Raw genomic sequence first — 13,543 nt, 5'->3', positions numbered from 1 at the left:
TACGCATCCATTGCTGGGCCAGGGGAAAGAGAAGGGGTCCCTTTTTGTGCAAACGGAAAGAGCAAGTTTGTATATATTTATTACTCTATTTATCTTACTTGTATATATTTTTCATTTTATTTTGTTAGTATGTTTGGTTTTGTTCTCTGTCTCCCCCTTCTAGACTGTGAGCCCGCTGTTGGGTAGGGACTGTCTCTATGTGTTGCCGACTTGTACTTCCCAAGCGCTTAGTACAGTGCTCTGCACACAGTAAGCGCTCAATAAATACGATTGATTGATTGACTCTGTATTGGCTCCTGGGGAGGGTTCATGCTGTCCGGGGGTTTATCCCACCTGAGGTCCGTCTCCCCGTTTGTCAGGCCGGAAAGCAGGAAAGCACCTGTAAGGCGCCTCTTGGGTGTTTTCGCTTTTATTCAAAAACTACATCCCCTAGGGCCAGCCGCAGGTGGATGCAGGGAATGCTGTGGCCACTGCCCAACCCAGTGTGGGTGGGCACAAGGCTGGCATCAGATCTCATCATGTGGCTGGCGGGAGGTGAGGGGTGGCACCATGTTGGATCGTGGTTCATCCCCCTTGGCCTCAGGATCAGTAGAATCGCCAGGCCGCCCAGGCAGATTTTAAGCCGATCAAATGCCTCATATGCACGTCGCACCCCTGTCACGGACCCTTCAGAACCTCTCCACTGGGATGTCTTGAGTGGTAATTTGAGCTGCTTCTTTCCAAGCCTCTCTAGTGAAGGCCATCATTGCATCATTTTTCTTTTCTGCAGTTGAATATTCTTGCGTTGGTCTTTTTGCATCCCTCTTCCCTCCACCCCATCTTCCCCACTTTGGGAAGATTGTTAAGTTCGATCAAGTTGTAGGATCCCTTTTGCGTGGTGACTCGATCAGGTTTTATCCCAACACTCTGTTCCACCCGACAATTCCTCAGAATTAAATCCATCACGTTCTTCTTTCCATGCTGGCTATTACATTTTTGTAAGTTTGGCCATTTATGTGTGCTTGTCTCCCCTGTTAGATTTTAAGCTCCTTGAGGGCAGAGCCACTCTTTTACTTGTATGTTCCCAATTTCCTGGAACAGTGCACATTAGGTGCTCAGTGAATGCTGTTGGTGACTACTTATACCAGTCAACCAATCAGTTGTGTTTATGGAACGCTTGCCATGCGTGTAGCACTGTACTAAGCACTTGGGAGAGTTCAGTACACTAGTTGGAAGACACAATCCTTGTCTTCAAAGAGCGTATAGTCTAGTCAGAGAAGCAGCGTGGCTCAATGGAAAGAGAACGGGCTTGGAAGTCAGAGGTCATGGGTTCAAATCCCTGCTCCACCAATTGTCAGCTGTGTGACCTTGGGCAAGTCATGTAACTTCTCTGTGCCTCAGTTACGTCATCTGTAAAATGGGGATTAAGACTGTGAGCCCCACATGGAACAACCTGATCACCCTGTATCCCCCTCCAGCGCTTTGAACAGTGCTTTGCACATAGTAAGTGCTTTACTGTGAGCCCGTTGTTGGGTAGGGACCGTCTCTATATGTTGCCGACTTGTACTTCCCAGGCGCTTAGTACAGTGCTCTGCACACAGTAAGTGCTCAATAAATACGATCGAATGAATGAATGAACAAATGCCATCATCATTATTATTATTAGTGTTCCAGAGTCCTAGTTCCTGTTTTCAGCATGGCTCAGTGGAAAGAGCACGAGCTTGGAGTCAGAGGTCATGGGTTCTAATTCCAGCTCCCCCCCACATGTCTGCTGTGTGACCTTGGGCAAGTCACTTAACTTCTCTGAGCCTCAGTTACCTCATCTGTAAAATGGGGATTAAGACTGTGAGCTCCACGTGGGACAGAGTGATCACCTTGTACCTTCCCCAGCGCTTAGAACAGTGCTTTGCACATAGTAAGCGCTTCACAAATGCTATTATTATTATTATTATTATTATTATTGACCCAAAAAACCAATATTTTATCCAAGGATCTGATTTCCATCTGTCTTATTCATCTTTCAGCCAGTGTGGGTGAGGATAATTGCAGTCTCTTGCTAATATTACCTGACCTAAATTTTACAGCTTTCCTGGTGTCAGCTACCAATTTTCTGGTCCGGCAGTATGTAGGACTCTGCAATTCTAAAATGTATATATATATATATCCCTTCAAAGCCCTACTGAGAGCTCACCTGCTCCAGGAGGCCTTCCCAGACTGAGCCCCCTCCTTCCTCTCCCCCTCCCCATCCCCCCCACCCTATCTCCTTCCCCTCCCCACAGCACCTGTATATATGTTTGTACAGATTTATTACTCTATTTATTTTACTTGTACATATTTACATATTCTATTTTTCTTATTTTGTTAATATGTTTTGTTGTCCGTCTCCCCCTTCTAGACTGTGAGCCCGCTGTTGGGTAGGGACCGTCTCTATATGTTGCCAACTTGTACTTCCCAAGCACTTAGTACAGTGTTCTGCACACAGTAAGTGCTCAATAAATACGATTGAATGAATGAATGAATATATATGTATGTATATACTATCCCCCTTCTAGACTGTGAGCCCGCTGTTGGGTAGGGACCATCTCTATATGTTGCCAACTTGTACTTCCCAAGTGCTTAGTACAGTGCTATGCACATGGTAAACGCTCAATAAATACGATTGAATGAATGAATGAATGGGTTTTTTAAAAAAGTTTCTACTCAAATGGATCCCAGGGTGCTTCTGTGACCTTCAGTAACCGTTATTCATTGGGAATATGCTTGGGAAGTACAGATTGGCAACATCTAGAGACAGTCCCTACCCAACAATGGGTTCACAGTCTAGAAGGGGGAGACAGACAACAAAATAAAAGTAGACAGGTATCAATACCATCAAATTAAATAGAATTATAGCTATATATATATACATCATTAATAAAATAGAGTAATACATGTGTACAAATATACACAAGTGCTGTGGGGAGGGGAGGTGGGGAGGGGGGCATATGGGGAGGGGAGGAGGAGGAGAGAAAAAGGGGGGTGCTCAGTCTGGGAAGGCTTCCTGGAGGAGGTGAGCTCTCAGTAGGGCTTTGAAGGGAGGAAGAGAGCTAGTTTGGGGGATTTGTGGAGGGAGGGCATTCCAGGCCAGGCCAGATATTAGCACCAGAGGAGCCGAGCATGTGGGCTAGGCTGGAAAAGGAGAGAAGGGAGGTTAGGTTATTGCAACTCCATTGTACCGCACTCACCCAAGTGCTCAGTACAGTGCTCTGCACCCCGTAAATGCTCAGTTCCATTCATTGATTGGTCTCTGTGTTGTTCTCCACCCCCTGACCCACAGTGCCTGCCGTACGCGCACTGTGTGTCACACTGTAGTAGTAGTGATGCATTTATTAAGTTACCAGAACACCTTGCCAAGCCACTGGGGTAACTCATTACAAGTGAATGAAGTGAGTGAGAAGCAGCGTGGCTCAGTGAAAATAGCACTGGCTTTGGAGTCCGAGGTCAGGGATTCAAATCCCGGCTCCGCCAATTGTCAGCTGTGTGACTTTGGGCAAGTCGCTTAACTTCTCTGGACCAGTTACCTCATCTGTAAAATGGGGATTAAGACTGTGAGCCCCCCGAGGGACAACCTGATCACCTTATAACCTCCCCAGTGCTTAGAACAGTGCTTTGCACATAGTAAGCACTTAATAAATGCCATTATTATTATTATTATTATTAAGTGAAACAGATTAGACATTGTCCCCATCCCCAACCTTCTAAATGGAGGTAAACAGACACTTGAGCAATACAGAACAACAACTTATGACCAAATCAACGTTGTAAAATTAAGTAACAAAACCCAGTTCTTGGTGGGAAGAGTAGTTGCGCTTCCATCACGGGCTTTGTTTCCATTTGGAGCAGTTTTGCAGGTTCCTCTGGGCCGGTAGGTGCTTCTGTCCCATACTGGTCTTGTGGGAGGGAGCGAGGCCGGATGGGGATTGAGTGATTCGTGCTTTTCCACCCTCACCTGGTCACCACAATCCCCAGCACGGCAGGATTTTGTTTGGTGGCTGCTCTAAGCCATGTTTGATGCCAGCACTCCGGTGTCATGTGGGGTAAGTTGATACCTGTTCCTGCTGTACCTCCAGGTACCGGTCATCACCCAGAATATCTCCAAACGCTAACTCTCACACCATAATCTTGTCCCACCATCGTGATCCTAGGCTTCTGGCCACCTTTGGGATCCTGAGGGTGGGACTGGTGGCATTTAAGAAGATGCTCTATAAATGGCATAATGTAAATTATTTATATTGTTTAATGTTTCCTCCTGAAGACTGTAAGCTTGTTTTGAGCAGGGAAAGTGTCTACCAACTCTGTTGTATCATACTTAACCAAGTGCTTAGTACCGGGCTTTGCACATGGTAAGCGCTCAGTAAATACCACTGCCCTGCTGATTGCTCCAGTGGTGGATCGTTCTACGTTGGCCCCGAGAAGCCCGTCGCTGATGAGGACAAGAGCCAGTAGATCTGCTACTATAAGAGGAGATGTTTTCAATTTGGCAGAGGGCTGAGCCCTGGGAGTAAGCGATGCGTAGGAGTCTTACAATCTCTATCCCTTGACAAATTTAAGTAGGGAGAGAATCCTCCCTGCTCTGGCTTCAGGGCAATCCTTCCTTAAGGCAGAGGAGTTCAATACCATAGCCTTGAGGACCCTCCTAGCCCAGTGATTGTGGGGTCCACTGAGATTACAGCCTCATTGCGGGCATCTGACACGCAAATCATTTTGTTCCCTTGGGGGAGCTGGGGAACCCCATAAAGGAAGTCCCTCACCACAGACCTGCTTGCCCATGGATCGTGCCGAAGAGCAATACCAGCCATACCACAGAAGTGGCTCAAAACCACTGCAACCGGCAGACAGTCTTTTGAGCCCAGATTCAGATTCTGCCATCCTTTTCAAAGTGAGGCAGATGCCCCCATTTGTAGCTGCAAGAGGGCACTAAAATGTTTGCATTTCCTCGTGGCCCCGTGATAGCTGATGATCAGGAAATCGCAACCGCGCATATCGGCTCCTGGCCGCTCTTGGCCAAATGGGACTCAATTGGAGAAACATGTGGGCATTCCAAAGCTGTTGGTTGGCTGTGTGGACAAAAGATGGCATAGAAGGGAAAATGCAGGTTAAATTAAATTTAATTTCTATTCATGGTTGTGTTTTAAAACCTGTTTTTACGGCTCTCATTACAACTTTTCGTTCTCATAAAGTGGTCATTGTAGAAGATTTTATAGGGCGGAGCAGAAGAATGCCACTTAGGTGCTGAAGGAGAGTTTTTGTATCTCTGAGGGTGTTAAGTCTCTGTTTAATGAAATGTTTTTAATGGAGATAGCTGTTGGAAAGCATTCATACATACACTGATACTCCTTTAGACTCTAAGCTCATTGTGGGGAGGGAATGTGTCTGCCAATTTTGCTGTACTGTACTCTCCCAAGCCCTTAGTGCAGTGCTCTCCACACAGTAAGTGCTCAGTAAATACCATTGAATAAATACCAATGAATACTGATGTATAGATACCTTCCAGCTGCACATCAATCAGTCAGTCAATCAGTCATATTTATTGAGTGCTTACTGTGTGCAGAGCACTGTACTAAGCGCTTGGGAAGTACAAGTTGGCAACATATAGAGACAGTCCCTACCCAACAGTGGGCTCACAGTCTAGAAGGGGGAGACAGAGAACAAAACCAAACATATTAACAAAATAAAATAAATAGAATAGATATGTACAAGTAAAATAAATAAATAAATGGAGTAATAAATATGTACAAACATATATACATATATACCTGTGTGGGTATATCTGTATATATACAGACACATACGTCTACATATATATATATTAATTACACCTAAGGCTAAGGGAGAAGGTAGGAAGCATACAGCAGCCCAATGTATCTGAGGCATTTAAATGTCTGTCTCCCCGACAAGATTGTAAGCTTCCTGATGGCAGGGATCACGTCTATCAGTTCAATGTATTGTACTTTCCCAAGCACTTAGTACAGTGTTCTGCACACAATGATTCCCCAGTTAATACCATTGATTGGTAGTAGTAACAATGGTATTTACTGAGCACCCCCAGAATCAATCAATAGTATTCATTAAGCTCTTACAGAACACTATACTAAATACTTGGGAGAGTACAATACAGTTAGTAGACAGGATCCCTACCTTCAAGGAGCTTACAGTCTAGCCAGGGGGACAGAAACTAAAATAAATGACAGATAAGGGAAGTAATCAAGGGTAAACATATGTACATAAGGGCTGTGGAGATGGGGAGTCCGGTGAGTTCCCAAGTGGTTGTAGAAGATTTTATAGGGAGGAACGTAAGAGTGCTGGTTAGTCACTGAAGAAGAGTTTTAGTATTTCTCTGAGGGTGGTAAGTCTCTGTTTAATGAAATATTTTAAATGTAGATAGCTGTTGGAAAGCATTCATGCATACGTAGTCTTCTCGACTCTAAGGTCATGATGGGAAGGGAACGGGTCTGCCATCTCTGGTAGTCTGCAAGGTAATTTCCTTGTATTGTACTCTCCTGGTACCTCCACAATGAACCCAAAATAGGGTGCCAAAGGAAGCTCAGCCCCAGGAGGGTCCAGGGTCAGGTGGGAGAGCTGGGAACACCTGGGTTCTTTCTGAGCATTCACCAATCCGAACAGGAGGGGATGTTTTTCAAATTTTTCCCTGCAGAGCTAAGTGGGGGCAAGGACTCAGATGCATAAGTGATGCAGTAGGGAGATGAGAAGAAGCGTGGGAGGTGTGTGAGTCAGAGGACCTGGGTTCTAATGCTACCATCGCCACTTGCCTGCTGTATAACCCTGGGAAAGTTACTTAGCTTCTTGGGCCTCAGTTATCTCATTTGTAAAATCGGGATTAAATACCTGTTCTCCCTCCCCTTTAGCCTGTGAGCCCCATGTGGGTCAGCAACTGTATCTTATCTGCTTATATTGTATCTATCTCCAGTGTTTACTAAAGAGCTTGGCACATAGTAAACACTTAATTATAATAATAATAATAATAATAATCATACAATAATAGCACTTGTTATTGTTATAGATTAGCTAGAGAAGGCTTCCTAGGAAAGATGTGGTTTTAATAGGGCTCTGAAAATAGGGAGGGGAGAGAGGTGATTAAATTAAATTTAAATAATAATAACGATGGTATTTAAGTGCTTACTATGTGCTAAGCACTGTTCCAAGTACTGGGGTAGATACAAGGTAATCAGGTTGTCCCATGTGGGGCTCACAGTCTTAGTCCCCATTTTACAGTTGAGATAACTGAGGCACAGAGAAGTGAAGTGACTTGCCCCAAGTCACACAGCTGACAAATGGTGGAGCCGGGATTAGAACCCACAACCTGTGACTCCCAAGCCTGGGCTCTTTCCACTAAGCCACACTGCTCCTCTTAAAGCCAATGGTGAGGAGTTTCTGCCTGATAAAGAAGTAGATGGGCAACCATGGGAGGTTTTTGAAGAGCAGGAAGATGAGCAGACTGTTGATTTCCCAGAAGCAGAGAGAAGTATGAACTGGAGAGGGGAGAGGTTTAGAAGCAGGGACGTCAGTCATCAAGACAGAATGTAATAAGCACTCGGAACAGCGTGATGGTAGCTTGGATGGAGAAGTCGGGATGGACTCAGGATATATTTGCATTACAGACTCCAGAGCACTGATCCAAATGAGCACTTGGGAAAAGATGAATGAAGCAAGACTCATTTTTCCCTGTAGGCTGCTGGCATCTTGTGGGCAGGGATCTTGTCTTCCAACTCTGTTGTACTGTTCTTTCCCAAGAGCTTAATTCAGTGGTCTGCACGCAGGAAGCACTCATTAAATACCATTGAGTGTTTTCCCACCCCCAAAAGCTTTGCCAACAGGAGGCCAACAGGATTCGTGAATTTGGGGAGCCGGAGGAAGAACAGGAACTTGGGCATCGGCTTGGGTGTGCTCAGTCATTTAAAAAAACAAACAAACCTGAGCATTTTCACTGAGTTACATGGACCAAAATAATCACGTCCACTGCTGCAACCCAATAATGCTAATGAAATAGAAGATGATGGCTATAACCCTTGAGGGCATTGGTGAGCCCAATGAAGGACGGGAGACAATGTCTGACCTGATTATCTTGCTTCTACCCCAGTGCTACGTACAGTGCTTGGCACATAGTAATAATAATGATAATGTGATTTGTTAAGCACTTACTATGTGCCAAGCACTGTTCTAAGTGCTGGGGTAGATACAGGATAATCAGGTTGTCCTTAGTGGGTTTCACAGTTTTAATCCCCATTTTAAAGATGCGGGAACTTAGGCACAGAGAAGTGAAGTGACTTGCCCAAGGCCACCCAGCAGGCAATTGGCGGAGCCAGGATTGGAACCCACGTCCTCTGACTCCCAAGCCACACTTTGTGACACCATCATAATGATGATAATAATAATGATGGCATTTGTTAAGCGCTTACTATGTGCCAAGCACTGTTTTAAGCACTGGGGAGGAAACAAGATTGCCAGGTTGTCCCTCGGGGGGCTCACAGTCTTCATCTCCATTTTACAGAGGAGGGAACTGAGGCACAGAGAAGTCAAGTGACTTGCCCAAGGTCACACAGCTGACAAGTGGCGGAGCCGGGATTAGAACCCATGACCTCTGACTCCCAAGCCTGGGCTCTTTCCACTGAGCCATGCTGCTTGTCTCCCAGCAAGTCACTCCCTGAATTTGAGTCTCCCTGAATCTGAAGGGAGGCTGTGCAGAGCACAGAGCTGTGTTCTAGATGCTGTGATGATTTTTGTGAACAGTCGTTCAACCAACGGTATCAATTGAGCCCTCAGTGGATGTGGAGCACTGTATTAAGCATTTGGAAGAGTACAGTAGACATAACAGATGTGATCCCTGCCCTATAGGAGCATACTATGTATAAGAGTTTGCTACATCTTTGTTCCTCAGGAATCTCTAGAGCAACCCTTAGAACTAGGAGGCAGTTGTCCCTTGCTTCTCAATGTAGTGATGCCTTCTGTTTTCTACCGCTGTTCAATCAATCAATCGTATTTATTGAGTGCTTACTGTGTGCAGAGCACTGTACTAAGCGCTGTTCTCCCTGCCCCTCCCCAGCTATTGCCCCTTTGTTTTTGAGCCAAGTCTTTCCTTTCCCATCTTGGGCCTCAGTCTTGGGCGAGGTCCTGGCCATATCCAGATATTCAGTTTGCTTTCTCCTTGCTTTCTCCTGGAATTCTGAGTGCCAGGACTGCAAAGGAAGGTTAGCAAACGAGCTCCAGATGGGTGCCAAACACTGCACCAGGCATTGGGAAAACAGCTTAGAGTTCGGCTACATCAATCAATCGATCACATATATTGAGCACTTGCTGTGTGCAGAGCACTGTACTAAGTGCCTGGGAGTGTACAATATAACAGATGGGTAGACATGTTCCCAGCCATTGGGGTAACTAATTAGTTACCCCAAGTAACACAAGTTACCCCAAGTGAAACAGATTAGACATTGTCCCTGTCCCCAACCATCTAAATGGAGATAAACAGACACTTGAACAATACAAAGTAACAACTAATGACCAAATCAACATTGTAAAATTCAGTAGCAAAACCCAGTTCTTGATGGGAAGAGTAGTTGCACTTCCATCACTGGCTTTGTTTCCATTTGGAGCAGTTTTGCAGGTTCCTCTGGGCCGGTAGGTGCTTCTGTCCCACACTGGTCTTGTGGGTGGGAGTGAGGCCGGATGGGGATTGAATGATTCGTGCTTTTCCACCCTCACCTGGTCACCACAATCCCCAGCATGGAGGGATTTTGTTTGGTGGCTGCTCTATGCCATGTTTGATGCCAGCACCCCAGTGCCATGTGGGTTAAGTGGGAGGGAGCAAGGACCGATGAGATTCCCACTGGCGTGGTGTGGTAAATCAGCTGTCTATAACCAGTTGCATCAGCAGTGGGGAATGACCCAGCTCTTACCCTCAAAGAGCTTACACTGTAATGGGGGAGGCAGGCAGACACAGATCAGTCACAAGGCGAGGGAGCGGAAGGAAAAAATGGATTTAATAGGGAGCGGTGCCAATCGGGATGAAATAGCTGAGTGCCCGATTGTACATTTGTCCATAAATGCTAAAGATGGGTGTAAATCTGTCAAGTGCTGGGAGAGGCTGATGGGTTGATAGCGTTAGGGATTAGTCTGAGAATACTTATGGCCTGGAGGAAAGAGCCTGGTCCTGGGAGTTGGAGGCCCTGCATTCTAATTCCAACTTTGCTACCTGTCTGCTGTGACCTTGGACAAGTCACTTAAGTTCTCAGTGCCTCAGTTTCCTCATCTATAAAATAGGGATCGAACACTTATTCTCCTTTTTATTTAAACTTTGATGCCCATGTGGGACAGGGACTGTATTTGACCTGATTATCCTGTACCTATGCCAATGCTTAGTATATTACCTGGCATGTAGTTAAGTATTTAACCGATCAGTGGTATTTATTGAGTGCTTACTATGTGCAGAACACTATACTAAGCATGTGGGAGAGTCTGTTAGACCCAGTCCCTGACATGAGGTGCGTACAACGTAGAGGGGGAGACGGACATTAATATAAATAAATTATGGATACGTATATAAGTGCCGAGGCGCTGAGGATGGGGTGACTATCCAGCATAAAGGGTACAGAGCCAAGTGCATAGGCATCTGGGAACAGGGCTTAATCTGGGAAGGGAGGAGATGTGAATTTTAATAAGGCTGTGAAGGTGGGAAAAGTGGTGATCTGACTGCTTTAAAGCCAGTGGCAAGGAGCTGCTGTTTGATGTGCAGGAGGCTGGACAACCACTGGAGGTTTTTGAGGAAAGGGTAGCTGTGGACCGAATGGGTTTTTTTAAGAAAAATGATCCCGGCAGCAGTGTGTAGTATGGGCTGGAGTGGGGAGAGACAGGAGGCAGGAAGGTCAGCCAGGAGGCTGATATAGTAATCAAGGTGGAATATGATAGGTGTTAGGGTCATCGTAGAGGCAATTTGGCTGGAAAGAAAAGGGCACAATTATTATTATTGTTAGCTGGGATTTCCTGGAGGGGGTTAGAGGTGGACTTTTCCTCCTAAATCCCCATGCTCCATCCACTGTGCTCTTGGGTAGCAAGCGAGGCAATCTTGAGGGGTGGCCATGGGTTTTGAGCTTTTAGAAGTCAAGTTCTGTTTAGATGAAAATTTCTTATTACTTCTCTGATCCATGGCTTTCCCTCGTACCTTTCTCCTTGTGGACTTCCTCTGGTCAGGAGTGAGACAAAGCGAACAATCCGTCCCTAGAATGATTGGTAGGAGGGCTTTGAGGTCAGGTGACCCCGTGGAGAACGCCTGCAGGATAGTATATTGGGCAGCTTCAAGTACAGCACGTTCCACCTTCACCTTAAATGAAACTGTAAACCACCTTCAGAACGCGTACTGGCCGCTGCGCAGTGGAAAGCAAAAAGCCAAACAAGTTGGCATTAGCCACTCTGTTTAGTATCTTAACGCTTTCCTTGGCTCTGAGAAGAGACGTGTAGAGGAGAATCTAAAAGTCAGTAAATACCCCTGCTGCAGGTGTCAGGTCTCTAACAGTGAGGCTTTTGGGTTCCCGGGAGACTACAGTTTTCTCTCCTGAGGTACGGCATCAAAAGGCAGGTAGGGCATCGTGGCCCAAGTGGTGTTTGAGTGACTGACCGTAGCTATTAGTGTGGCCAACGGTGGCTCCCGCAGAGACCGAAGAGGGGTGGCACTGAATGCCGTACACAGCATGACATCGGGTATGCAGCATGATGTGAAGCCTTCATCCGGGCCTTTTGCAGAAGAGCGTAGAGTTTATGCAACACTAGAGCATTCTCCGGGGTGGGAGAGGGGGATTCCCCAAACCCTTCACCTGCCTCAGACACACTGCATGGCCCCGCCTCCCCGCCACGTCGGCGTGAAGTCTGGCACAGGGTCTGAGGCCAGGAGCTCGGCAGCTGGGGGTGCCAAGGAAGGCCTGAAGGAACAGGCCTCAAAGCAAGTGACCCGACGTGGGTACCGGCAAGGTGTGGCCTGGCCGCAAACCAGACTGAACCGACGGGATGGCCACCCCGGTCAAACTGCAAGTTAAAAGCGTTGTGAAATAGAGTGGCGCTTCAGCCTGATTTAAAAGCTGTCTCCAAACGTCTGCCGATGAGCAATCCAAATGCTTTTATATAACCCCCATCCTTTCCCCCTCTCCCTTCTGTCTCTACAGAGAGCCCTTCTACACCCAGGACGAACAGAATGTCTAGTCGGGGCGGGAAAAAGAAGTCGACCAAAACCTCCCGCTCGGCGAAGGCCGGGGTCATCTTCCCGGTGGGTAGGATGCTGCGCTACATCAAGAAAGGACACCCCAAATACCGCATCGGGGTCGGTGCCCCGGTCTACATGGCCGCCGTGCTCGAGTATCTGACTGGTAAGTCTAGCGAGGGGAGGCGGAGGTGGCGTCTGCAGGCAGCTTTTCCGTCAGTGGTGGGACTTTCAGCTTGGAAAGCAGTGTGGCCTAGTGGGAAGAGCACAGGCTTGCGAATCAGTGGACCTGGGTTCTAATCCCAGCTCTGCCAATTGCTTGCTGGGTGACCTTGGGCAAGACACTTAACTTCTCTGTGCCTCAGTTTCTTCAACTGTAAAATGGGGATTCTCCCTCCTATTTAAACTGTGAGCCCCATGTGGAACAGGGATAGTATCCAGCCTGATGAACTTGTATCTACCCCAGTACTCAGAACAGTGTTTGGCACACAGTAGGCACTTAGCAAATACCATGAAAAAGACAAAAAACAAAACAATCATTAGTTGGACTTAATAGATATGTTACCTTGAGCAAGTCACTTAACCTCCCTGGGCTTCCATTTCCTTGTCTGTAAAATGGGAGTGAATTGCCAACTCTCACTATCTTTTAAACCAGGAGCATTGTGTGGGATAGCAACAAGTTCGCTCTGATTGTCTTAAGTCTACTCCGTCCCTGAGCCCTTGGCCCATAGTAAGCACTTGATAAATACCCACTTCATTCTCTCTTGGATGTTCTTAGCTCCCAGAGTCATTGCAAATCGGGGCTGGTTGCTGCCGCCAATTTTTTTTTCCACTTCCATGTAAATGTGAGGCTCACTAAGATACCAGGTAAACAAACTGTAAACAAAAATGATTTGTATACTGAGCTTCTTGAGGAAGAGTTGGAATCCTTCCAGTGTCCAGTTGGCCTTCTCCTGCACCCTTAATATACCCCTCAGCCAAACCAGGGGAAAGCATGAAGAACCTAAAGCAACCTCTCTGTGTTGGTATCAGGGGCCCACACTTCTGGACATTATGCTTTGGAAGCAGGAAGAGGCGGGCAGAAAGCCATCAGAGACTAGTCATTCAGGTAGGGTCATGTCTCTGCTGGCCGCCTAAAGGTGCTTTGGCAGCAAGGAATGCAGTGGCCCAATGGCCTGCCTAGATGTGGAAGGAGGGTTCTGGTCTCTACCGTCTCTTCCCCCTGCTCCTGAGCTAATCTTAGTCCTTTACACTCACTGCTTGACACATAGCAAGCGCTTAGCAAAGGAATGATGATGATAATAATAACAATAATAATAATAA

The 13,543-nt window shown here is 46.5% G+C and overlaps 1 protein-coding gene across 4 annotated transcripts in view; it reads left to right on the top strand.

The window, feature by feature from the left end:
- LOC119950012 (core histone macro-H2A.1) overlaps positions 1 to 13,543 on the top strand; it is a 111,431-nt gene that overhangs the window by 15,175 nt on the left and 82,713 nt on the right. For all 4 annotated transcript variants that reach the window (XM_038771893.1, XM_038771892.1, XM_038771889.1 and 1 more), the window contains one exon: positions 12,186 to 12,386. In XM_038771893.1, the coding sequence (XP_038627821.1) occupies positions 12,215 to 12,386 (172 nt within the window). In that variant the 5' untranslated portion in view covers positions 12,186 to 12,214. Of the gene's footprint in view, positions 1 to 12,185; positions 12,387 to 13,543 lie in introns of those variants that run through there.

Source organism: Tachyglossus aculeatus, chromosome X1 (genome assembly GCF_015852505.1).
Source record: "Tachyglossus aculeatus isolate mTacAcu1 chromosome X1, mTacAcu1.pri, whole genome shotgun sequence".
NCBI classification, from domain to species: Eukaryota; Metazoa; Chordata; class Mammalia; order Monotremata; family Tachyglossidae; genus Tachyglossus; species Tachyglossus aculeatus.
Note: the sequence above shows the minus strand (reverse complement) of the source record. Positions and strands in the feature narration are given on the sequence as shown.